Raw genomic sequence first — 22,875 nt, 5'->3', positions numbered from 1 at the left:
CTGCGCTCCGCCCTTTATATGGTCTTTGCTCGTTGGGCTCCGCGGAGTCGAAAAAATCACGGGGCGATTTGGGGAGTTGATGATGGGTCAGATAGTTGGGACGAAGAAGTTCGGAAGATGGGGGAGAGCGGTGAAGTGCGAAGTGGGAGATGGCCAAAACCACCACCCATGGGGCGAATCATGGGATTTTGAGAAAGACGATTTGAGTTGGATCAGTTGTTTGGTAATTTCTCTTTTGATTTTTTGATTTTTGATGTGAAGTGTGTTTTGCTGGTGGGTATTCCAGCTATGTAGGGGGGTATCTACACTAGATGTATACAGAAGAAAGTATGCTATGCTATCCCGGGGAAGACGTGACGCCAATCTCTTGGGGGGTCTGAATGAGTGTGTGTGCGCGTATTTGTCGCAGTTGGAAATCTTTCGTCGTCATGCCAAAAACGTGGTTCTGGACGCCGCCGCTCCGAAAATAACGCCAGATATTATATGAGAGAATCGCCGTCAGGTGTGCCAGCACTGACTAGACATGCTGTCAACTCTTTGTGAACCGGTTGTTGTTACAAAACTTCCCGCGCTTCCTTCCCAGTCTATACATTAAATGAGTGACAGTGTTGTTGGTTTTTTTTTTGTTTTTCGTTCTTTTTTTTTCCCCCGGTTGGGTTGGGCTTCGGTATGATCAGCAGGTGACCTTGACCATAGGCTCCCACGGCCGGGCGGTGTTCCAGAGGTAGGTGTCCGGGGGCAGCCCGTCGTCGGAGGCGAACATGTACTTCACGAAGACGGGGGCCACCTCGGAGGGCAGGGGCGGGAGGTAGTCCCGCCTGTCGTCGACGTCCATCTCGTAGTCGTACCCGATGAGCCCGTCGTCCTCATACGCGCCCACACCGCTCGCGCGGCCGAAGCTGAGGTCGTCGAAGCTGAAGTCGATGCCGAAATCGCGGAAGTCGAGGTCGAAGCTCAGCTCCTCGCGGGCGCTGATCTCGTCCAGCGTCAGGGTGGCGAGGCGGTCCATGAAGGCGTCGACGTTGCGCTCGTAGGCGTCCGGGTCGCTGAGGGGCGCGACGTCGTTGATGATGACTTGGAGCCGGACGGTCTGGATGTCGATGACGAGGCGGTCGACCATGGAGGGGAAGCCGTAGGAGGTGCCGGCGGAGAGGAGCCAGGACTCGCGGGCGCGGTCGCCGTTGGAGGAGGCGTCGTACCAGACGGCGGTGCCGGTGGCGGAGGTGTCGCGGAGGATGAGGCGGCGCTCTGCGTCGAAGGTGAGGACGCAGTGGCGCGGGGCGATGCCCGGGAGGGAGGGGAGGAGGATGTCGGCTCCGGGGTCGGTGCCGAGGACGAAGCCGGTGTGGTTTTTGGGCGGGTTGGTGAAGGAGAGCTCGAGGGCCGGGCGGGGTTTGGAGGTGGATGTGGTGGTGGGCGAGGTAGTCTTGTTGAGGAGGAGGGGGTTGATTGTGGTGTTGTCTGGGTTGGGTGTCGGTAGGGGCTCGAAGGAGGAGGGGATGGAGGCGATGCGGCGGTTGGTGTTTTCGGGCAGGCGGACGGCCTCGAGGGCGGGCTGGTTTGTTGATGTGGGCAGCAGCCAGGCGATTACGTTGTTGTGATCCATTGTGAGTGGTGTTGGTGTGTGATGTGTGGTGATGGTGTTTGAAAGACGGTGAACTGAAGTCGGCGCCGGTGAAGTGAAAGTACAGATTGAAGTGAACAACGAAAGTGTGTGTAAGACGATATTAATGAGTGCAGATGAGAGCGAGGTGGTATGTTGTATAGTATCGTATGTGGTTGTCTGCCGTCGCTCCGAATAGACCTTGCCAGGAATCCTTTTCTCAGATCCTTTGAATGAACGTTTGATTAAGTGTTGTATGGGTTTGCTAGGTTCTTACTAGTCGAGATTGGAAAACGGAGGGGAGGAAAGGTGTCAGACGGAAGGAAGTCACTCGATCTTCTTATACACACCAGTAAGAGAGACTGGGGTTGGACAGTTGGCGATGTTTTTGTGCGCCAGGTGCGTCTTGCAAGGGAGTGAGGGAAAGCCTCCACTGGACGACGGCAGCGTGTGCTGTTGTTGGCCACTCGAGCCGGAAAACAAGAAATCGACAACCACTCGGTTGACGGCTGCATGGTGGGACCTGAACCACCAAGGAGAATTTTTTTCTTCTCAGTCTGTCTGTCTTGTGTCTGCAAATGCGAAAAAAAAAAGTGTAAACAAAGACGGTGCCTGATGATCTCCATACCGCCGGATGGGTATGAAACGGCAAACGCAGTAAGTGGTTGCAGGGCACCGAGAGCTGGTTGGTCTGGGTTGCCACGATGGCGTAGCGGCGCGGGAGCGCGTTGGCCAATGGATTGCGCGCCACTTGCGCGGGCTGTTGGCATGGCATCTTCGCAGACAGGCGCGGTGTGGTTGGCTTTGCAAGGGAAACGAAACACGGGTTGGTGGTTGTTGCATGGGGGTGGTCCTTTTTTTTTTTCCTCCTTTGCGTGAGGTGAGGTTGTGTGTGAGTCACTCAGTGACAGCGCATAGACGCGACGATGCGGGTTGATGGGTTGGTTTGCCTTTGGTTGGGCCGCGGCCGAACAGTGGTTGTCATGGATGCGAGGGCCGGGGTGGGATCCATCATTGCATCGGGGGCCGCTTGGCGGGCCTCAAGTTTTCTCTGGACGGATATGCATACCGTGTCAGCAACTTTTCGACGTTCTCAACACCTTGGTGCGGTGGTGGTTTGTGTGGTCGGGAGAGGACGAAATAATGTTTCGGGAGGCCGGGATGGGGCGGCCAATTCGGGATGCAGGAACCCGCAGGAGAGGGGGGATCGGACGGGGCATCTCTATGGATGTTTCCGAATGGGCTTCCTGAGGACAGAGAGTGTGCGACATGCTTTGCGCATGACGAAGGTGTGTGGTGGCCGTTCACTTTGCTATGCTGCTGCTGCTGCTGCGGCTGGGAACAGGAGTTGATGCTTGTGATGGTGTTGTGGATGAGCGGACGGGCCGTTGGCTGTGGGTGACCTGGGAAGAGGCGAGCCGAACGTGGAGAATCTTGAAAGATGCGGCCAATGAGAGATGAGGTCTGCCGATGAGGTCTAGGATTCCTCTGTCAGCATTAAAAATCAAGCGCGCGGTGTGTTTCCGATGATTGATAGAGGCTCACTTTGAGATAAACGAAATGATTATGGATATGGATGGATCTAAGCCGGAACTCGGGTAAAGTCGTCATCAACTATCATGGTCTCACATACGGCGGCGAGGATCACCACAAAAATGATTACGCTCTGGAAGTAGACGTCGCTGAAGGCTAAAGTTTCACGGCCAAGCGTAGCTAATCATCCGTTTCAGATTCAATACAGATCATTTGCATATTTTTCAAATAGTATTGCAAAATGACCGACAATCGCAGAGCAGGTCCAACTTGTCGTGATTAGCCGATTCCAGGATGAGATGATGTAATCACCGAACCCCACCCGAGCGGCCGGCGTTCCCTCGCACAAAAAGTCAGCGAGGGGAACAGCCGACCCCGCTGAAGAGACCCTGGAATCCGAGCTCGAGACACTGGGAAAGTCCGCCCCGCGCGCGCGGCGCTCTGCCTGGAACCTCGGCGAAAGACGGCCCCTCCAGCCTCCAGGTGTCCCTTCAGAAGGAACATTGCCTGGAACGGGCGGGCACTTGGCCCAAAGTGTAATGCCGCCGGCACACAGATGCACCCGCGCTGTCATCATTTGGCTGCATGACTAATTGAACCGCACTTCACCACCTCGTTGTTCGGAGCGGAACCGGTCGCCGCGATTAAATGTGCATTACCCGACACTCCCAGATTCAGTGTCGCCTCCCGTATTACTTTGTCCGTCTCCTGCAATATTTTGCTTTGCGACCCTGGCGTGTCTTCAATTGGAATTCGTTTTATTCTGCGCATGAATACCCATTGGCATTGAATTGACCAGCAATTACCAACATCGCCTCTCCGCCCTCGCAACCAACCCCCCATCTCCCCCGCCATGCCCGACTTTGAAGCGAAGCCAGCGGCCGGCGATGCGCCCAAGGACTGGCGCGAGGAAACCAACCAGCTCCCCTCCTTCTACTCTCCTCGAACCAAGGCCGCCGACAGCACGACATCGGCAGCTGCATCCTCCACCCACGAGGTAGCCGACGACCTGAACCTGTCCGACCCCGCCGCCCCCGCGCGAGCCGAAGACGATGCCGCCTCAACGACCGCCAACACCGCCCTGCCACCGCCCTCCCTCCTCTCGCCCGCCTTCACGCCGCCCGCGACCCCCGGCACAGCAACGCCTCTCACCGGCTCCGAGGCTCCCCGCGGCGTGCCCGTCGACAGCTCGATCCCCTCGGGCGGCGCGGGGACCAAACGGCCCCGCCTCCTCGAGACCCTGCCCGAGGTGCAGTGCATCGTACGAGCGCGCATCCCCACCGTCACCGGCACCGAGATGTTCCTGCACCTGTACACGAACAACGTCGACAACAAGGAGCACCTGGCCATCGTCTTCGGCCCGCACATCCGCAGCAAGTCGCTCGATGAGCCCCGCCCCGGCGAGACCGAGATGGACCGCATGGTGCGCGGCGCCTACACGGGCCGTCTGTTCCCCGGCCGCACGACCAGCGGCATGGCCGGCGGCGTGGCCACCCCCGTCGGCGAGCAGCCGTCGCCCTTGGACGCGGCGCAGCAGCGCGGTCCGGCGCTGGTGCGCATTCACTCCGAGTGCTACACCGGCGAGACGGCGTGGTCCGCGCGGTGCGACTGCGGCGAGCAGCTCGACGAGGCGGCGCGGCTGATGAGCCTGCCCGGCAACACGAACGGCGGCATCATCATCTACCTGCGCCAGGAGGGCCGCGGCATCGGCCTCGGCGAGAAGCTGAAGGCGTACAACCTGCAGGACCTGGGGTCCGACACCGTCGAGGCGAACCTGCTCCTGCGGCACCCGGCTGATGCGCGGAGCTACGGGCTCGCGACGGCGATGCTGCTGGATCTGGGGCAGCACGAGGTGCGCCTGCTGACGAACAACCCGGACAAGATCCGCGCGGTGGAGGGACCGAACCGCGAGGTCAGGGTGACGGAGCGCGTGGCGATGGTGCCGTTGTCGTGGAAGGGGCGGGGAGGGTTCAGGAGCCAGGAGGTTGAGGGGTACCTCAAGACGAAGGTGAGCTTGGCCCCATTGGGCTGTCGAGCAAGTTGGTCGCTAACAGAGGTGCAGATTGAAAAGATGGGACATATGCTTGATATGGGCGGCATGCCTTCATAGGCTACACGGCCGGGAAGCGGCTTTGGAGTTGGAGAGACGCCGTAGGACAAGGAGAAAGGAGGGCAGTGAGGGTTTTGGTTACAAGCATAGACGGCGTTCGGATTGACACGAATACCTGGGAATGGCGCATTGGCATATTTGTCACTGGGAATATCTGACATACCTGTCATTGTTCATAGTATCTACTGACGGTCCCTGGACTCATATTGGATGGCAATTTCATGGAAAATGACTGAGATGGTTGTCGGTGGTTGCACAACCTGCAGGCAGCAGTAGCAGCATGCAGGGACGGGGAGTTGTGCTGCTGAGTGAAAGACCTTGAAATCGGGTTGTGGCTCATGAGGCCAAAAATATACCAGTCGTTTGTTGCTCATGCTCGTATTGCGACCTTAGGAGTGAGGAAGCAAGATGGAGACTTGTTGCGAATCAAGCGAGTTCCTTGTATCGAATCTCCAAAAATTCGGAAACTGATGTGATGCTGAACAGATTTAATTGATGTCGTTGAGCTCCCAGGTCCTCCAGGTACATGGAAGCTAGGTAATGACGGGAAGTATCTTAAGGTAGCGGACCCTGGGGATAAATCGGCCCCACTTTCCAGAATTTGCGTCAGTCGCGCTTGGAGCTTTCACCTTCCCCCACGCGCGTCTCGCTCCCTTGCCTCAATCACTTTATCCGCCGTCTCTCGCCTGTTGTCTGCTTTCCCCGGTCAAACAGTTGTTACTCTGCGAAAAAAGCTCGGCTCCAGCGATTCATTTTGTTTTCATTTGACCAAAAAAACCCGACGACTACATGTATTAACCGCACCAACCAACGGCATATCAATCTCGGAAGAGATGGAGAAAGACTTGCGGCTGCGACTCGTGGTGCGGCGCCACGGCGTGCCTGACGTCAAGCTCCTCTGGAATGCGACCGCCAATGAGGATCTGACCATCTCGAAACTTGTCGCGGAAGTCAACGAGGTGATTCCCCTCGAAAGCGGCGAATGGGGCCTCGAGGATTACGCCGTGGAGCTTAAGGATGCCTCCGGCGACGGCTTCGAGTGCGTCCACTACCACCTCGTCTCCAAGGTGCTCAAGGAAGATGACCAAGTCCTGTAAGTCAACCCATTTGCGTCCGGCGCGCATCTCTGAGTGCAAGGCTAACTTGGTTCTAGCATCCGACCTCTCCTTACCGACGATCTCAAGAGGCGAAAGCTCAGCGGCAGGCACCAGATATCATCCGATGGCAGACACTTGGTGGATGGCCTCGCCTACGGACGCTCATGGCTCAAGCCCCCCCGCGACCGACCGAACGTGGCCCTTCCGCCAAGGAAGAAGGCTCGCATCACCTACAGCAGCGATGACGAAAACGATTCCCCGTCGGAAACCAGCAATGATACAGAGCTTCCCATGATCGAGTACGATTCGTCGACGAGAGCCCATCAAGACCCTTCGAGCGTCAAGCTTCGCGCCCGCTTCTACGACGCCGAATCAGACGGAGATGAAGAAGGTGACGACGAATTCGAGCCCGGCGCAGATGGCGACGACGATGAGGATATGGGCAGCGAGGACGATGAGATACGAGAGGAGCTGCGTCTCATCAGCGAAGACAACGCCGCCGTTAGAGAAGGTGACCTCCTCGAGGAGTTGCGCAGCATTCGTGGCAAGAGGGCATCGAGCGGATCGCGGGAGACCTTACATTCGACCCCGCCCCGTCGCGCATCCCCTGTGGCATCGGCCAACAATGCTTTGGTCAGGTCTGCAACCAGGACGTCCACAGGCATGGACTTTCTCGACAAGATCATAGCTTTGAGAGCTGCGTTCCCCACTGCACCCTTCGCCATCGTCGAGCCAACATTGCTCAGGTGCGACTCAGACCCGGAAAGAGCATACCGCAAGCTTTCGAAGAAGTTCAGCGCCCAGCTTGGTATTCTTCAAATGCTGGAGCGCCAGGAGAGAAGCCTGTCCAGCAGCCCCATTCGGCATAGCGACCGTAACGAAGGACGTGAGCTGGTGCTCAGAGAAACGAGTTCTGAGGAAGACTCTGACAGCGCAGCGAACGAGCTTGAGGAACACATGAGCAACGAGCTGAATGACGACAGCGACGAGGCGTCTGAGACCCTCAACCACAACACTCATCCTGATTCAAAGGATGAAAAGGACGAGCTGTCCTCCGAATCGTCTGACTCTGAATCCAGCTCTGAATCGAGTGCGGTAGCGTCCGAGTCGGATTCTGATCAAGAGATGGATGACGTGGACAAAAGCTCAGAAGACTCTTCCTCCGATGACTCTAGCGAGTCTGGAGAAGAAGCATCCGTATCGGACGACAATTCAGAGGCTGCCGACCAGGATATACCTGAAGAGTCTGGCTCAGACTCTGGCAGTGATGGTTCAAGGGCTGTCGCAGACAGGCGGTCCTCTGAAGGTGCACCTGCCGACGTGGATATGGACTCATCTTCGGGCTCGTCATCCGACTCTTCGTTAGACTCGCCGTCCGATTCTTCAGAGTCTGACGAGGAAAGCAGCAGCGACGATTCCAGCTCGGACTCAGACTCCGACTCCGACTCCGGACCTGAAGAAATACCTGCTACAACTTTGAGCAAGCAGTATCAGACTTTGCAGCCCGTCATAACTCCAGAGCCAACCAAGGCAACTCCTGCGGTCGCCCCAGTTGTCCACACGCCAACTGTCCCTCCCGGCCAAGGCCTGACTAAAACTCAGAAGAGAAATGCTAGGCGTAAACTTGCCAAGCAGTCCGCGGCGCAGGGCAGTTCAGTATCAGGACAGATCAGCAGAGAGCCGTCCCAGATGACAGCCCCCGAGACTCCAGATGACATTGCAGTCCTTTTGGCAAGGAAGAAGGCGTTGCTCGAGGCTTTCGTATCAGATGCGCCTGAGGAGTCTCAGAGCCAAGAGAAGTCGCCCGAAATCCCAGATTCCGCTCCTCAAGACTCCTCGCAAGTTGAGCACGCTGAGGCTTCTCAAAACCCCTCTACTCAAGAGGAATCTGCCCAGCGCCGCATGAAGCCCAATGTCGGCGCTGCGAGGCGCATGCTGATGGGATCCTTGGGTCTCAAGAACCCAAAGACCAAGGCCGATGAGGACAAGATCAGGCAAGAACTGATGAAAGGCGTGCGACCGCACACCAATGCACGTCTGACGGAAGCATCGCAGTCTGGCGAATCCGCCCAGACTCAAGAATCGGTAGAGGAAGATCCCGAAGCCTGGCGCGAGAAAATCGCTTACCGAGCCGTAGAATGCTGCCACGAGGGTGTCGAGCTCTCGGAACCGCCATTTCCTTTTGTCCAGCGGTGGGACCCCCAACAGCAAGTGGAGGAATGGTTTGGTTCGAAGAATAAGCGCGGGGGCAAACGTAAGCGCGTACAGCGCAATCAAGCTCAATTTTATGACGACGGGGACTCTCAATCGTCGAAGAAGCGTCGGGTAGAGGGTGATGACAGCATCATGACCTTCTCGGAGGGGGTTGAGGAAGGAGACACAACACTGAACTACGACGACCCGGTCGAGGAACCGGCCGCGCCAAAGCCCCGACCTGAGGAGAGCCAGATGACGGATGTCGAGGATCTGCCCTCGTTGCCGGACGACCTGACCACACTTCCGGAACTTCGGCCAGGTGCGGCCAAGGCTGGCATGGTTATCACATGGAAACAATGGGTTTTGTCGACTCAAACTAATTGGCAACCCGAAGTTATCAACGTCACTGGTATTTTGGTCAGAGTCTTCGACGAGGATGCCACCGACTTTGAGTTCTTGCTGGCTCAACGAGACCGGGATCATGATCGAAAAGAGAAGGTCTACGATGAAAGCACCGGACAGCGTGTGTACGACCGTTTTGAGGCTCCAGACGACGATGAGGACGACGATGAGTCGGGTTTCGATGACGGATACCGCAGGATCACGTTTGCGGAGCTGATTGAGCCCAAGATTCTTCAAGACCCTCTGGACGACAAGCAGATGCCAGTCGTCAACGAAGAGTCGAGTGGCCCCACTGACAGCGTCATTCACGAAACCGTTTACGACACCCAGAGCCAGCTCTCTCAGTTCCCTGGAAAGAACGCCAGCCCGCCCGAGGCGGATGAAGATGGAAGTCAGTCAAAAATCGATGCAGAGGATGATCAGGCCAAGGCTAACACGGGTGATGGACAGTCTCAGGTCGTTGCTGAGCATGATGAGATGGTCGTCGACACTTCGGAACAGGATCAATCGACCTCAAACCCTGAGCCACCAGTTGACGATGCACAGCCCGCAGATTCTATTGAAGACGAAGCTGATGAAGACGACGTGGCGACACCCAAAGCCAGTGCACAAGCTAAAGTCAAGAATGTCGTTGTTGAAACGGAGGAATCTCAGGAGTCGGGAACCAGCCAAGCCCCTACTGCATTCTCAATCTCTTCGGATCGCCGCCATGAAATCAGTCTGATGATCGAGGAAGCGGGTTTCCGTAAAGACCTTTCCCCGTCTGTCTTGCAACGCAAAACAAGCAGTCCTACTCGCCAACTTATGGAGATGTCGGAGGCAGCCAACAGCCGATCGTCCGAGGCTCCTGTACCCGAGGGGAGCTCCTTAAAGGATACCACACCAGTCCCTCCTCAAAGCGACTCTATCCCACCACCCTCCTCTGCGACTAGCGTCCGCAGCGGGCGGCAACCAGACGACGACTTCAGTTTCCATACAGGTGGCGACGATGTTCCAATGAATGACACTGGCGATGGTTCACCAATCTTGGGAGCCTCCACACCCAAGGCGAATGTCCAGACGCCCCCTCGGCAGAACAAGTCGCCTGTTGAGCCAGGCACAACCGAGTCCTTCCCGTCATTGGAAGACATCTTTCTCGAAGCCACGCAACCAAGCACACAGAATACGGAAAGTCCCTCCAAGTCACAAGTGTTCTCGGACATCAAATCCCGCAAGTCAATTGTGAAGCTCGACACAGATTACGAGGCTGCTATGCGACGCATTGACGAAGAAGGGGACGAGGGTGGTGAAGAGGAAGAGGATGATGAAGAGGACGAGGACGATGGAGAGGACGAGGACGATGGAGAGGACGAGGACGATGGAGAGGACGAGGACGATGGAGAGGACGAGGACGACGAGTCGCCGCGGGCCTTCAGGGGCACCCGCAAGCAGCTCTTTCCCAACTCAAGTCAGCCAGCTCCGTCCAGATCGCCCGAATTACCCGACATGAGACCGATGCCCAAGACGGCACCATCATCTTTCAGCGAGTCTCAAGATGTTAAGCCAAAGAAGCCTTTCATTCGATTTACGAAGCGCAAGAGCCAGAGCTCTCCGTTTGTCATTCCGGATGGTTCCCAGGTTATCTCGGTGTCATCCTCGCCCGAACCGCCCATAGAAGAGGATTATGCTGAAGACGAGATTGATGACGACTACCAGGAGAAAAGCAGTAGTCTACCGCATGGGTCTGGCTGGGTGAAGAAGAACAAGCCTTCTCGAGCGAAGAGCATGCCGCCGGCGAGAACAACAGCCAATGCGGCAGTCGGAAGGAGGTCGATCCCGCCCAGCTCCATGCCGGCTAGAACGAATACCAAGTCTCGAGGGCAACGCAAGTCTATGACGAGGTTCTAGAAGAAGTTGAGGACGGCTCGTGGCGGTTGAGACTGGGTCTGGGTTAGGCGTTACTGGATAGTTTGATTGTATTAATACTTGGCATTGCTCCACAGATGATGAGAGCATCAATACCCGTACCCGACTAGGTACTTCTTTAGTAGCAATGGTACAACAAGCAAGCTAAAAGTTCATTCTCGTCGAGAATCTTCCAACTCATATTCTGTGACATACAGATGCGTAGCCCTTTTTGGTCATGTTCCAGTCCTTGCTGGCATGCCTCGTCGACTCTTGTACTGTTAGCTCTCACTATCGACTTCAGTATCACTGGTGTTTTTGTTAGCATTGCTTCGTATTGGCGGCTGACCGGCTTTGGGATGAGATACGAAGGTATGGTTGGGTGTATTGACTCGTTGAAAGTTTTTACCCTTCGTGATATCAAAGTCAAAGAAATATTGACCCTTCGATCAAGCCAAGGGCTCGGCTGCTGAGGTTGTTCGTACACTCTGCCTGAATCTTCTCAAAAGCCTCGTCGAAATTAGGCATGTGTCGGCATCATGGCCAAGTAGTTTCTCCGTCGTTCACTGAGTGATGATGTTGTTGAACTACATCGAGATCCACCACCAAGGTAGGGGATCGATTCATGCATTTTGCATTCCTCCTTCCCCGCGTTACCTTAGTCATGTTGATTGAAGTTAGTTGGACGGCTTAGCTTCATCGAAACTTCATCGCTGTTCTTCGAACGCCGAGCGCGAGCCAATCAGGACTCGGGATTCGAGGGTTGGGGAAAGCTGCAGCACTTACCCCGGCAGCAGCCGTGCTCCCTTTGTCGCCAGAAGAACAGACAGTCCGGGGTTTGCAGGCAATCTCCCTCGATTGGAAAGCAGCTCACGAAGCAGCCGCCGTTGCCGCGGAGTGTTTCATCCAGAAACTCAAACAGACCACACATCGCGAGAGGCATGGAACGCTGGGAATGAGGTACTGTTTCAAGGTGGGGCGAAGGTGAGGCTCAAAAGCAACAGTGACGTGACAGCTCACCATAGCTCTCGGTGAGCTTCGGTGTACTCCGCATCATGTGATTTTCGCCACCCAGGAGGCCCAAGCTCGTGTGACGAAAAGCGGGCGCAGTGGGATCGTCGAGCCAATGGGATGGTGCCGTCGCTGCGGACAAAGCCAATTGCCGCCTGTTCCCACTGGCTGGAAAATCCCGGCGACACTCTGGACCGTCTGTGGCCGCCCTGGGCTGCTCGCTGGAGTTGGGGTCCCTGCGCCAATTGGCGGGCAGGCGCTGACCAAAAAGAAAGTCGCAGGCACGGCACGGAAGCTTCTTCCCCAAAATCAATCGACCTATCGTTCGATGTACGCACGGGTGTCGTTGCACTCTACATCATTCCAGCGCCGCACTCCTCCCCTCCGCCCATCTCCTCATCTTCCGCCTTCTCCTCATCATCAACACCCTCCCACCCCCTCATCTCTTCGAGTGCGGCCGTCATCCCCTTCTCTCCCTCTCTTCTCTTCAGTCTTGTCCTCCGCCCCTCACCTGCGAGCGCAACTTGCATCAAGCAAACACCGAAACCGACAAATACCGACGACTCGGTGGCCGAGCTTCCGCGGCGGATATAGCTTCATTTTTAGCACTCTTGAGACACCTCCAAAATTTGCATTGGGTCGCCCGCGCAAGGCCCTCGATGTCAACGCCCCTTGCGTCCCGACAAACGTGAGCGCTTTCTCGCACGCAAAAATATCGAAGACTCCAATCCAAGTACGAACCTGCATATCGACACCAACAACGCAAATAACCCGTACCCCGAATACCTGCCACATACAAGATGGTCCTCACCCACTCGACGAACCACACCTACTCCCACCCCTTCCCGACCGTCACGCTCGCCTACTTCCTCCGATACTCGTCCCCCAAGCTCAATCCCTTCTCCACCCATGTTCTCAGCACCGATACCATCGACAGCCGCCTCGACCCGGCCACGGGCAGGCTGCACACGACACGCATCCACCTGAAGAAGTCGCGCATGCCTGCGCCCGTCTTCAAGCTCCTCCCGGCTTCCATCACCGGCGGCGGCTCTGCTGAAAAAGCGAGCTACGTCCTCGAGACATCCGTCGTCGACGTCCGTGAGGGCTGGATGCGCACGGAGAGTCGCAACCTCAACTTCATGAACGTCCTTTCTGTCATTGAGAAGCAGGACTTCCGCCTTCCCGCGGATGCCCCCGCTGATGCCGCGACCGATGTGACGACCACCGTTATCTACAGATCTCGTCTCGGCGAGAGGCTACGTGGGGGTAAGAAGGATATGCCCCAGGCCAATGCCACCCCGGAGCAACCGGAGCAGAAGGAGGGCCGTTGGATGCCTGGCTGGATGAGCGGCATTGGTGCGCGAGGCATCCAGCGCAGCATCGAGAACCTGGCTTCCAGCAAGACACAGGACCAGATGGGTAAGAGCCGTGAGGGCATGCGAGTCGTTCTCGAGAGGCTTAGGAAGAACGGCGTCGTCGGCGTGCTGGAGATGATGAGACGAGAACGCCAATTGGCTTGAGCATTCTCATCTCACGGACTTGGAGCGTGTGACCCGGACTGCGGGAGAGAGCACACATTGTACACCATGGATGAAGCCTTCGTTTTTTTTACGGCTGTGGTAGTCCGCGAGTCCGCTCCTCGTTCCTGTACCTTCCCCCCTTGTTGTACATTATTCTATGACCATAGCGCGGCGTCTTCATGGCTGATTTGGCGGTTGGAGAGAGGATCTCTCAGGCAAAAAAGGATCACGACGGACAACAACAAAAATTTTGGGCTCCTCTGTCATGCCGAACGCTGTATGACATCCCCTCTCTTGTATCTGACACTTATGTAGTCAAAAAATGTAAAATTTTCAATCTTCACAAGGTGGCCCAAACATCGTTCGACAGTGGTCTCATCGAAATTTTGGTGTAACTCCGGATGGCGCCATGTCTCAAGCTCACGGTTAAATCGCATCAAAAGCTTTCTTAGACGACCTCCATCGGCTGTCCGACACGGCATGCTAACTTGTGGGGTCTGCGACAGACACGACCAATTTCCAGACTTGACATCTCCGGACCCTGACGAGACGGCAATCAGGCGTGTTTCGCAGTCGCAGCCGCACAGCCATGGTCCCTTTAAGCATACTGTCCCAGGCCTTGGCGATCTGCAGAGAAGCTCGTTTGGGGTTTGGATGAATTTTGTGCGGTTGACAACTCAGCAGAGAAATTTGTCGCTGGGATGTCCCATGGTTATCTCCCCCGCGGCTGAGGCTTGTGAAATCACTCCGCTGCGGGCAACCAGCAGCCAAGATTGTCGAATCGTGAATTCTTGTGTGAATAATCTCAGTAATCTTCGCTTTTGGGGGTCATGTCTAGATCGTCTACAGTATAATACAAGTCTATACAACAAGCGCATGCATCACTTCTGCGCCTTCTTCTCCGCCACCAAAGCGGCAGCCTCCTCCTCCGCCATCATGGCCTCAATGTCCTGCGACACCATCCACTCTTTCACGCTGTCAAACACCTTATCCAGCATCTCCCCGCCGGCCACAACATCCGGCAGGTCGTGCACGTCGATGCCCGCGCGGTGGTCCGTCACGCGGTCCTGCTGGTAATTGTACGTCCGGATCTTATCCCCCCTCGTGATCCTGTTCTTCGCCAGCACCGAGTTGCGCAGCTGCGCCGCCGCCTCCTCGCGCGCCTCGCGCCGCTGCAGCGCGACCCGCGACCGCAGCAGCTTCCACGCGCCCTCGCGGTTGCGCTGCTGCGACCGCGAGTCCTGCATGCTCACCGCCGTCCCGCTCGGCAGATGCGTCATCCGGATCGCCGACTCCGTCTTGTTCACGTGCTGTCCGCCCGCGCCGCGCGCGCGCATCGTCTCGATCCTCACTTCTTGCGGGTCGATGTAGAAGTCGGACTCCGGGTTGTTGAAGTCCTCCTCCGCGCTGCCGTTCTCCGGGAAGGACGGCAGCACCCACACGGCGACGGCGCTCGTGTGCGTGCGGCCCTTGCTCTCGGTCGCCGGGACGCGCTGCACGCGGTGCATGCCGGCCTCGCCGCGGAAGACGTCGTACGCGCCGGGGTCCTGGACCTCGATGATGGCCTCCTGCAGCGGCTGCTCGCCCGCCGCGCTGGAGGTGTCGCCGGCGGCGTCGGCCATCTCGTACTTGATCACCTGCACGCGGTAGCCTTTACGCGCGCAGAACTGGCGGTACATCTTGAAGAGGGTGTCCGCGAAGAAGCGGCCCTCGAGGCCGCCGGGGCCCGGCCGCATTTCCAGCAGGCAGGGCATGTGGGCGAAGGAGTCGCGGGGCGTGAGGGAGGCGGAGAGCTTGCGCGAGAGGGCGGCGAGGTGGCCGGTGGTGCTGGTGAGCTCGTCGCGGGCCATGTCGCGGAGCTCGCTGTCCTTAGAGGAGAGCATGCCGGTGAGCTCGGCGATGGAGGCATGGGCGGTTTCCCATTCGCGCAGGGCGGTGACGACGCTCGAGAGCTCGCCGATGCGGCGGGCGGTCTTGGAGTCGTAGTCGGTCTCGAGGGTCGCGGAGAGGTCGGCGTGTTCTTTTGCGAGGGTGCGCGCGCGTTGGAGGAGGGCTGGGGGGAGGGCTGTTTGGGTTTCTGGAGGGGTGTGTTAGTTTGGTGATGGAGGGGCACTGGAGGGACGGGAGCTTGCCTGTGCTAGCACGGCGGATGAAATGGGTCGTCCTGGGTTTCAGGAACGAGCCCAGACACCGACGGCAGACCCATGGTGCCGCGAGCATACTCGTTGCGCCGGGTGTGGTGAGGGAGGTGGGAATTGGGAGAGGAGGAGGGGGAAAAGTTGGGTGAGGCCACTGAAATTGTTTAAGCTGATCTACAAAAGCTCGGGCAGGTCCAAAAGTTTAGCTTGGCGCTGACCGTTGCGAGGGGTCCAATTGGCGGCGGGGATGATTATGTAATAAGCATTTCCTGGGGGTCTACCATTGTCTAGACACTGATTCGCCTCAATTACAACGCTTCTTGCTGTAAGTGGTCTGTCATTTTCTGTTTCTGAATCTAGGCTGCCCTCCTGAGTGAATTATTAGACGCATGTATTTGCGAAGAAATCTTCGCATTTCAATGGCCAGTCGTACCGCGTGGGATCCATGCCTGATCGTCCTTCATGGATTTACAGATATGCTTCTTCCCCACAGGGAAAATGACATACCAGCCCATAAGGGCTTCAATGCTGCTTTCAACATATTCTAGCCTTCAGAACCATGAGCATTGTTTCATGAATTGACCCGGTGCCGCCTGAATCGCCATGATGCTTCACACGAGATTCAAGAGCAGCCGTCGAAGGCAATCAAACTGTCAGATGTCACCTATACAACACTGTTACTCAATACTCAACCTCAACGGCTGATGTGTTCTTCATCGCCTGACTGGGGTGTTGGTTGTATCCTCATCTTTACTCTGGGTCGCCTTCTCTTCAGCGAAGCTTGCAGCACCATGTTATATCAGCCATGTCGACATCTACTCTGACTTCGACGCCGGTCCCAGGGAATTAACGAGTCCAATGATAGCCTTCGCAAACGTACGAACGGGCCGGGATGGCTCTTCGCCTCGGCTTGTACGCTGTGGATGCTGGCCCATTAGCGAAGCTTGGTCGTTTCTGGCCCATTTTCCGTCACTGCATGTTAGGCTCTTGGCGCTGAAGCACAGAAGCCCCATTTGATGTTTCTAGCGCAGCGCCCTTCAATGACATGACCGCTTTGCGATAACCCGCTCCCCACATCTTCCCGTGTACCATGGAAGTCGGTGTGCGGATATGGTTTCTCGTTTATGAATACAACTTTTCAGCTGATGCTGCAGCCATCCCAAATACGATCAAATTGAGGTTGGATTGGTCATCTTCGTGAACTAGTGTTCATGCCTGCCTATGTCGGGAAGACCCGCCCGCATGAAACTCTTAACGGTAGGGCGTAACGGTCGCAAACGAGACATCGTCGATGAGTCAACTCGCAAGCGCGGGTTGCATATATGAACCTCATGATTGACCAGTTCCAGACTCTTCAGTAACATCATCATCATTCTCGCCTACAGTAATCCTTCCACTTGAAATCAATTCCGTACACAAGGAATCAACAAAATGGTTCTCGAACTCTACATCGCCAACAAGCGCTATTCCAGCTGGTCCATGAGACCCTGGGTCCTCCTCAAGGCCCTCGACATCCCCTTTGAAGAGCGCCTGCAATTATTCAGCCCCGGCTACCGCCAACCAGCCTTCCTCACCTTCTCCCCCTCCGGCAAGGTGCCCACCCTCGTTGATGACGACATCACCGTCTGGGACTCCCTCGCAATCGCCGAGTACGTCGCCGAATCCCACCCCGGCGTCTGGCCGCAAGAGTCCAAGGCCGCCCGCGCATACGCGCGCAGCGCCGCTGCGGAGATGCACACCGGCTACGAGGCCCTGCGCGACCAGTACTCCATGAACGTTGCCCTGCGCATCGAGAGCGGCCCGCCCGATGCCGACGTGCAGCGCAACCTCGATCGTCTGGAGCAGGTGTGGACAGAGGGTCTGAAGAAGTTTGGGGGGCCGTGGGTGGCGGGTAAGGAGTTCTCTGCGGCCGATGCCTTCTTCGCGCCCGTTGCGACGAGGATCCAGACGTTTGGGCTTCCGCTGAAGGATCCTGAGGCCAAGGCGTATGTTGAAAGGTTGCTGGAGCATCCGGCGGTCAAGCAGTGGATTGATGATGGTATCGCGGAGACGGCGAGGGAACCTTCCCATGAGGTCGATGTGTTGAGAGGGAGGAAGGTCCTGAAGGATTTGTCTGCATCTCAGTGAGCTTTCTTTACTGGGTTTTGAACAATGTTTGAGGGCAGGCGGTCTATTTTAGAGTGATAATTGGAGCGATGGTTGAAGCAAGACATGACGGCTTGTCTTGTGATGCTCTGCGATAAATAATCTGCAACGAGTTTGATACTGAATGGTATAGAAATCAACACCAGCGTTTTCTCTTTTCATGGAACCATAACCCAGCGCTATAGCGGACTTCTCAAACAGTTTCGGGCTTGCGGCCAACAATGCAGTACCTGAAATCATTAGACTTGATATCATCTCAAAAGGTGAAGTAGGTGAGACTTACGCGGGCCAGTACGCATGGATACTCTTGTCGTTAAAGTCCTTGCGGACTTCCGCAAGGAAGACTTCAACCTCGATCCTACTCCAGTTATGGCCACGGGTCAACGCCGCCATCGAGAATCCCTCCAGTCCCTCCAACATGTTCGCATTCTCCCAGATGCCGATTTCCTTGTACTTGGGGTCCTTCGGCCAGGAGTTGGTAGGCCACTTCAGCACCGTGATGCTGACATCAACGAAGCCCGCGGCTGACATGATGTCCTTGAGCGTAGGGCCTCGGACGAAGGGGCGGCCGAACTTCTCTGACGCCTCCATGAGCAGGTTACACCATCTCATCAAGGCGCTCTCTGGCTTGAGGGTTCCGTCGTCGGATGTGGCGAAGAGGTCAATCTCTTGCAGTTCGACGTAACCACCAGGCTTCAGGTTTCTGTCCATCTCTGGTTAATCATGTGCGTAGACCTGGAGTTTAGGTGGCACGAGACTCACTCATAGCATTTACGCAGGTACACCGACCAATCCCCGATGCTCGATGTCATGACTCGGCTGTGGATGTAGTCAAACGGCAGAGAATAAGTCCACTCATCTTCGAGGTCGTCGATCTCGAACTTGACGTTTGGAGGCACACTGGGCATCGTCAGCTCTATATCCAGCGATGGGAGCAGCTCCGGCACAGCACGTACAAGCCCGGTTGAATTGGGGACAGGTCGGTACCAATGACCTGAGACGCCGTTTAGTAAACACCACGTATAGAGCTGGAATCCAACGTACCTCGGCCTCAGGATGCTCGTCTCCGAAGTGCATGGCCCAGATACCCGTGCCAGTTCCGATATCAAGAACTCGGGTGGGTTTGGAGCTCCCCAGGCAAGGTGGAGCAACTCCAAGCCTGTCATCAAGCGAAATCATCCAGATTTGGAACTCCATATCTGATCTCTACATTAGCACAACACCGAATGGTCTTCTTTTCACTCATCTCACCCAATCTGTCGCTCTCCCGCTCGTCGTTGGGGAAAATGTATTCTAAGACCATTGTCAGTGCAAGCTATGTCGGCTGGTTCCATTCAAACGTACTTCCATCTTTGTACCGATGGTAGGTCCTGCCATTTTCCTGGCGGTAGTCGAACAAGGATGGGCGTAGACTCTCAGTTGATGGAGCGAGACTCTACAAGACTATTTGTTAGTGAACTGGGCGAAAGTCGTCTTCGACGCCAAGAAGCTCAGGACGTGCGACTCCCAAAGATTCGAGGTGAAGCGTACTCTTCCGTCTACCGACTGGCCCTCTTCCTCCTCGGTGTCGTCGGCGGTGAGCACATTTTCAGGGTTGTTTTCAGGCTGGACTTCAGGCTGGACGCCAGCGTCTGCTGCTACAGGTTCGCGGTTTGGCGAGTCAGGCGAACCTGGATTGCTGGGTGGTGCTGCAGACATCGCTCAGAGCTTGCGCGCAGGGGTGAGTTCTACCGACGCGTTGCGATGAAGCTGACGAAGATGATGAAGAGGAGGAGGAAGAAACCCGGTTCCCGGAAACCTGTCAGGATAAGGACGCGGGGCAATCACGGCTTTTGTGACGGCTTTTCGATCAGACCATGCAGCGGTCCAAGTAAGACCCCTGCTCTCGGCCCAATGGTACCCTGCGCACACCCAACATGCATGCGCGCTCTCACCGTGAAGAATTGGGGTGGAGCTGCGAACGTGACGTGCGAATGAGAATGTCAACAGATAGGGGTTGCAGAAGAATACACCTTCACGGCACATCTTTAGTGTGTTCTCTGCAGGGCTCAGATTGCCACGTTCGTAACAGGCTCTCTGGGCGGATGACACGCGGCACGGACAGGGTTCGGAGACAGCAACTACCAGGCCTCTGCCGGGCCATAGAACCCCCCATGTTCAGCGCTCAAGCCCTAGGATCGCTTGTGTTAGTCGAGATGCGAATAACTTCGCCAAAGTCCCAAAGTTATCCGAAGTTTGACGTAGCACGAGGGGTGCGCCGCAGAAACCGATTTCTTCTTCTGGATGGAGTTGTGGACGCCATTGGCTGCTGCACACAGGGATCAAGGAGAGTCAGCACTTCAACCAGCTAGCAACTTACAGTGTGACATGCATTTCTCAGCAATGATAAACTCTGAATAAGCCTTCAAGAACCCGCTGTTTATTCGACGTTGTTCGTCTTCTTAAATAACTGATCCCAGCAGCTCAATGGGCCTACAGTATAAAATGAATTCTGATCCGCAAATACCAAACGGTCGGACTCTTGTTCTCACAAGCCCATTCACTGCTAGACACAGTATATCGGAAATGGGTGTTCCTGCTAGAGATACAATATGTACAGTGAATATGAAGCCCTAGAGGTCATGACATGATAAGACCCGAGAACATGAGCTTCCGCCTCGTTCCTTTTCCACGTCCATCATTCAATTGGGGTTGCAGTAGAAGCATCCCATGTTGTTGCTGATGCCAGCGGCCAAGTTGCCACCAGGGTTCCTGAAGATCTGGTGAGAGAAGCGAGTTGCCTCACATGCGTTGCCGCTGTATCGCGAGACATTAGAATTTACACAACCAAACAGAGTCTTTTTTATAGAGATACAGCAAGAAACATACCCATAGAAGTCGCACCAGCCACCCGAGTCCGGGCCTACCGAACTGATACGGGAAACCCAGTAAGAGTCGGGGTATATAGCGACGCTAATAGGGTAGCAGCCATAGTAACATTCGCCGCCGAAGTTGTCGAGGTCGCACATGTATACACCCTCGCAAATACGCTTGTTCAAGCTACGGGCGACGTTGGAATCGCCGTCGGACTTGAGCTTGGCGACCTCAGCCTTGAGCTCCTCATAGGGGAGCGGGCCGGCGAGAACGTAAGACTCAGCATCGCCGGAGGGAGCTGGGCTGGGAGCGGCGGCGGCGAAGGTCGCGGAAAGGAGAGCGATGAACGAAGAGGCACGCATATTGACTGATTTTGACGAATAAAGTATTGAAATGTGAAGGCTGAGTTGGGTGAAGTAGAGTTGTGATGAGAAGAGTTGAGCTGGGCGGGATGAACGGCCCGTTATATACGGCACATATGACACCCGCGAATTCGGCTTACAACAATTCCACGGAGAAGCTGCAAATGGTAATCAGGGCAATGGAAGCGGCAGCTTCCACCGGCATTTGCCAGAAGCAGATGTGGTGATCCACTTGAATTGGGCCATTTCCACACCTTCACGTGTTTCGGTGGATTCAGTTGAAGATACAAGGCTTTTTCTCGACCATCTAGATGCTGGCGAAGGATCAGAATGAAGCCACATCCTTCGAGGGATATCGATAGATGGCAGGGTGCTTTAGAGTTTTGACCCCGGTTTAGAAGGATCTTAACCCACTGAACACGACACGGAGCTTCCTTCCGGTTGTGTCGGCTGCTGCTCAAATACGATAAGGTGCTGAGATAGAAGATATGTGACTGGAGTTGTTGAAAGGCAAAGGGAGCCCATCATCATGTGGATAGAATATCGAATCCGTCGCCTCATAGGGAACAAGTTGACAGGGATGGCCAACGTAGGTGCCTAGAGCCATGGGAATGTCACGACTAGTCACTTGTAAAGCCCAGAACATCTCAATCTAGAGAAGGCTATGGTATCCCTGGAGTGGGCATACGCAGAACTACTCTCGGCCCGCTGGGCGGTGAGGCTCCCGGTGAATGATGGCCCGGAGCCACGTCCGATTGTGAACCACCTGTGGTGAAGTAAGTTGGCACTATGCATGTTCCTGGCTCTTGGCCCATGTGCCAAATGAAGACTGAAAAGAAATCAAACGACTTTGAATTTTCTTTGACTTGAGACTGAGTTTTCTTACCGAGAGTACCCTCGCATCTGAGAAGGAAGCTTCCCTTGGACTATGTTCAAATGTTCATTGATTTGTTCAGGGTAGCAGGTAGGCTGTTCTCCACCATGCTCAGTAGCAGGTGGATCAGCGGATGCTTCCTACCCGCATTGATCGAGCCACAGCGGAGCTAACGGATGTGATGTCCGTTTCCTTGGCGGAGCAGTTTGGCAAGCTTGAGCAAGACTTCAGATGTTTTTGATAATCATCTTCCGAAAAAAAAAAAGAAAAAAAAAAGTACGAAATCGTGTACAACAGCTTCCGATTCCATCTTGGGTTGACTCAAAGCTGGCTGTGATTGTGTAAGTATCAACAGCTTCCGCTGCGGCGAGTGTCACGGAATTGGGAAAAGAAAACTCAATTCCATCACCAACCATGAGAATTCATTGGAGTCGTGTAAGTTTTTTGCCCACATTTCCTTGAAGGATTCAGATCCTGTGGTGCTATCATGATGGCAGCTGAGAAATCTAGGCCTGGAGAATGCCACAGACGTTGCGATTGGGAGTCGTCTCCACCACGGCCGTTCTAACCGGCCGGAGCTCGTATTGTAGTGTTTGGCTTCTGGGGTGTATCATAATGCAGATGGTTAAGTTGTACCGTCTCTGATTATGGACGTCTGTAACAAGCAAACATTATTACATCGCACTACAGTGCTGCAAAACATTGCGCGACACGTCAAATCAGCTAAATCAATGACAGTAAAGTTGTGCGGCGCTGAAGAAGAATTTGATGAGTGTGGGCTTGGTGGAGTGGGCAACGTCCCGTGTGGGTCGCGTATCGTCGGCTAGCGCCCACAACACGAGGAATCATTGATAAGTGACAAATTTGTCACAACCACCATCAAGCAACAAGTTTGAGTTATCAGCCCTGATGGTCTAGCGGTATGATTCTCCCTTAGGGTTGTCATTTGACGATGCATCCTGGGAGAGGTCCCAGGTTCGATCCCTGGTTAGGGCCCATTTCTTTTGCTTTTTGCCCGAACCGACTCTTATCTTGTTGTGATGGCCTCACTGATGGCCTGGGTTGAGTTTTAGCACCTTTGAGGACTGTTGGTGCGGCCGGCCGGCCTGGCTAATAGGGGCTGTGCACTAAGGCAGCAGCAGCTTTG

At 55.4% G+C, this 22,875-nt stretch overlaps 8 protein-coding genes across 8 annotated transcripts; 4 read left to right on the top strand and 4 right to left on the bottom strand.

Moving 5' to 3' along the window:
- Positions 1 to 673: 673 nt before the first annotated feature.
- On the bottom strand, positions 674 to 1,606 carry CGCA056_v013686 (uncharacterized protein; the record flags this gene model as incomplete). The annotated part of the gene is made up of 1 exon (XM_037328929.1): positions 674 to 1,606. One exon carries the CDS (start codon positions 1,604 to 1,606, stop codon positions 674 to 676), a length of 933 nt encoding a protein of 310 aa, XP_037172577.1.
- Positions 1,607 to 2,915: 1,309 nt separating this feature from the next.
- CGCA056_v013685 (uncharacterized protein) lies at positions 2,916 to 3,214 on the bottom strand (the record flags this gene model as incomplete). Its single annotated transcript, XM_037328928.1, has 2 exons — positions 2,916 to 3,080; positions 3,149 to 3,214. 2 exons carry the CDS (start codon positions 3,212 to 3,214, stop codon positions 2,916 to 2,918), a joined length of 231 nt encoding a protein of 76 aa, XP_037172574.1.
- Positions 3,215 to 3,989: 775 nt separating this feature from the next.
- On the top strand, positions 3,990 to 5,246 carry rib1 (putative GTP cyclohydrolase-2; the record flags this gene model as incomplete). Its single annotated transcript, XM_037328927.1, has 2 exons — positions 3,990 to 5,144; positions 5,199 to 5,246. 2 exons carry the CDS (start codon positions 3,990 to 3,992, stop codon positions 5,244 to 5,246), a joined length of 1,203 nt encoding a protein of 400 aa, XP_037172575.1.
- An 833-nt stretch (positions 5,247 to 6,079) lies between these two features.
- Positions 6,080 to 10,828, top strand: CGCA056_v013683 (uncharacterized protein; the record flags this gene model as incomplete). The annotated part of the gene is made up of 2 exons (XM_037328926.1): positions 6,080 to 6,339; positions 6,400 to 10,828. The coding sequence occupies 2 exons, from the start codon at positions 6,080 to 6,082 to the stop codon at positions 10,826 to 10,828; spliced, it is 4,689 nt and encodes a 1,562-aa protein (XP_037172580.1).
- A 1,808-nt stretch (positions 10,829 to 12,636) lies between these two features.
- On the top strand, positions 12,637 to 13,356 carry CGCA056_v013682 (Protein UPS1; the record flags this gene model as incomplete). The annotated part of the gene is made up of 1 exon (XM_037328925.1): positions 12,637 to 13,356. One exon carries the CDS (start codon positions 12,637 to 12,639, stop codon positions 13,354 to 13,356), a length of 720 nt encoding a protein of 239 aa, XP_037172581.1.
- Positions 13,357 to 16,925: 3,569 nt separating this feature from the next.
- Positions 16,926 to 17,621, top strand: GSTF13 (Glutathione S-transferase F13; the record flags this gene model as incomplete). Its single annotated transcript, XM_037328924.1, has 1 exon — positions 16,926 to 17,621. One exon carries the CDS (start codon positions 16,926 to 16,928, stop codon positions 17,619 to 17,621), a length of 696 nt encoding a protein of 231 aa, XP_037172578.1.
- A 211-nt stretch (positions 17,622 to 17,832) lies between these two features.
- On the bottom strand, positions 17,833 to 19,337 carry CGCA056_v013680 (Secondary metabolism regulator LAE1; the record flags this gene model as incomplete). The annotated part of the gene is made up of 8 exons (XM_037328923.1): positions 17,833 to 17,869; positions 17,923 to 18,342; positions 18,402 to 18,539; positions 18,596 to 18,633; positions 18,684 to 18,838; positions 18,891 to 18,932; positions 18,984 to 19,074; positions 19,170 to 19,337. The coding sequence occupies 8 exons, from the start codon at positions 19,335 to 19,337 to the stop codon at positions 17,833 to 17,835; spliced, it is 1,089 nt and encodes a 362-aa protein (XP_037172579.1).
- A 983-nt stretch (positions 19,338 to 20,320) lies between these two features.
- CGCA056_v013679 (uncharacterized protein) lies at positions 20,321 to 20,854 on the bottom strand (the record flags this gene model as incomplete). Its single annotated transcript, XM_037328922.1, has 2 exons — positions 20,321 to 20,435; positions 20,508 to 20,854. 2 exons carry the CDS (start codon positions 20,852 to 20,854, stop codon positions 20,321 to 20,323), a joined length of 462 nt encoding a protein of 153 aa, XP_037173619.1.
- Between the last annotated feature and the right edge of the window lie 2,021 nt (positions 20,855 to 22,875).

This window comes from Colletotrichum aenigma (genome assembly GCF_013390185.1).
Source record: "Colletotrichum aenigma strain Cg56 chromosome Unknown KSG_Cg56_contig09, whole genome shotgun sequence".
Lineage (NCBI taxonomy): Eukaryota > Fungi > Ascomycota > Sordariomycetes > Glomerellales > Glomerellaceae > Colletotrichum > Colletotrichum aenigma.
This window is presented reverse-complemented; position numbering and strand designations above follow the sequence as displayed.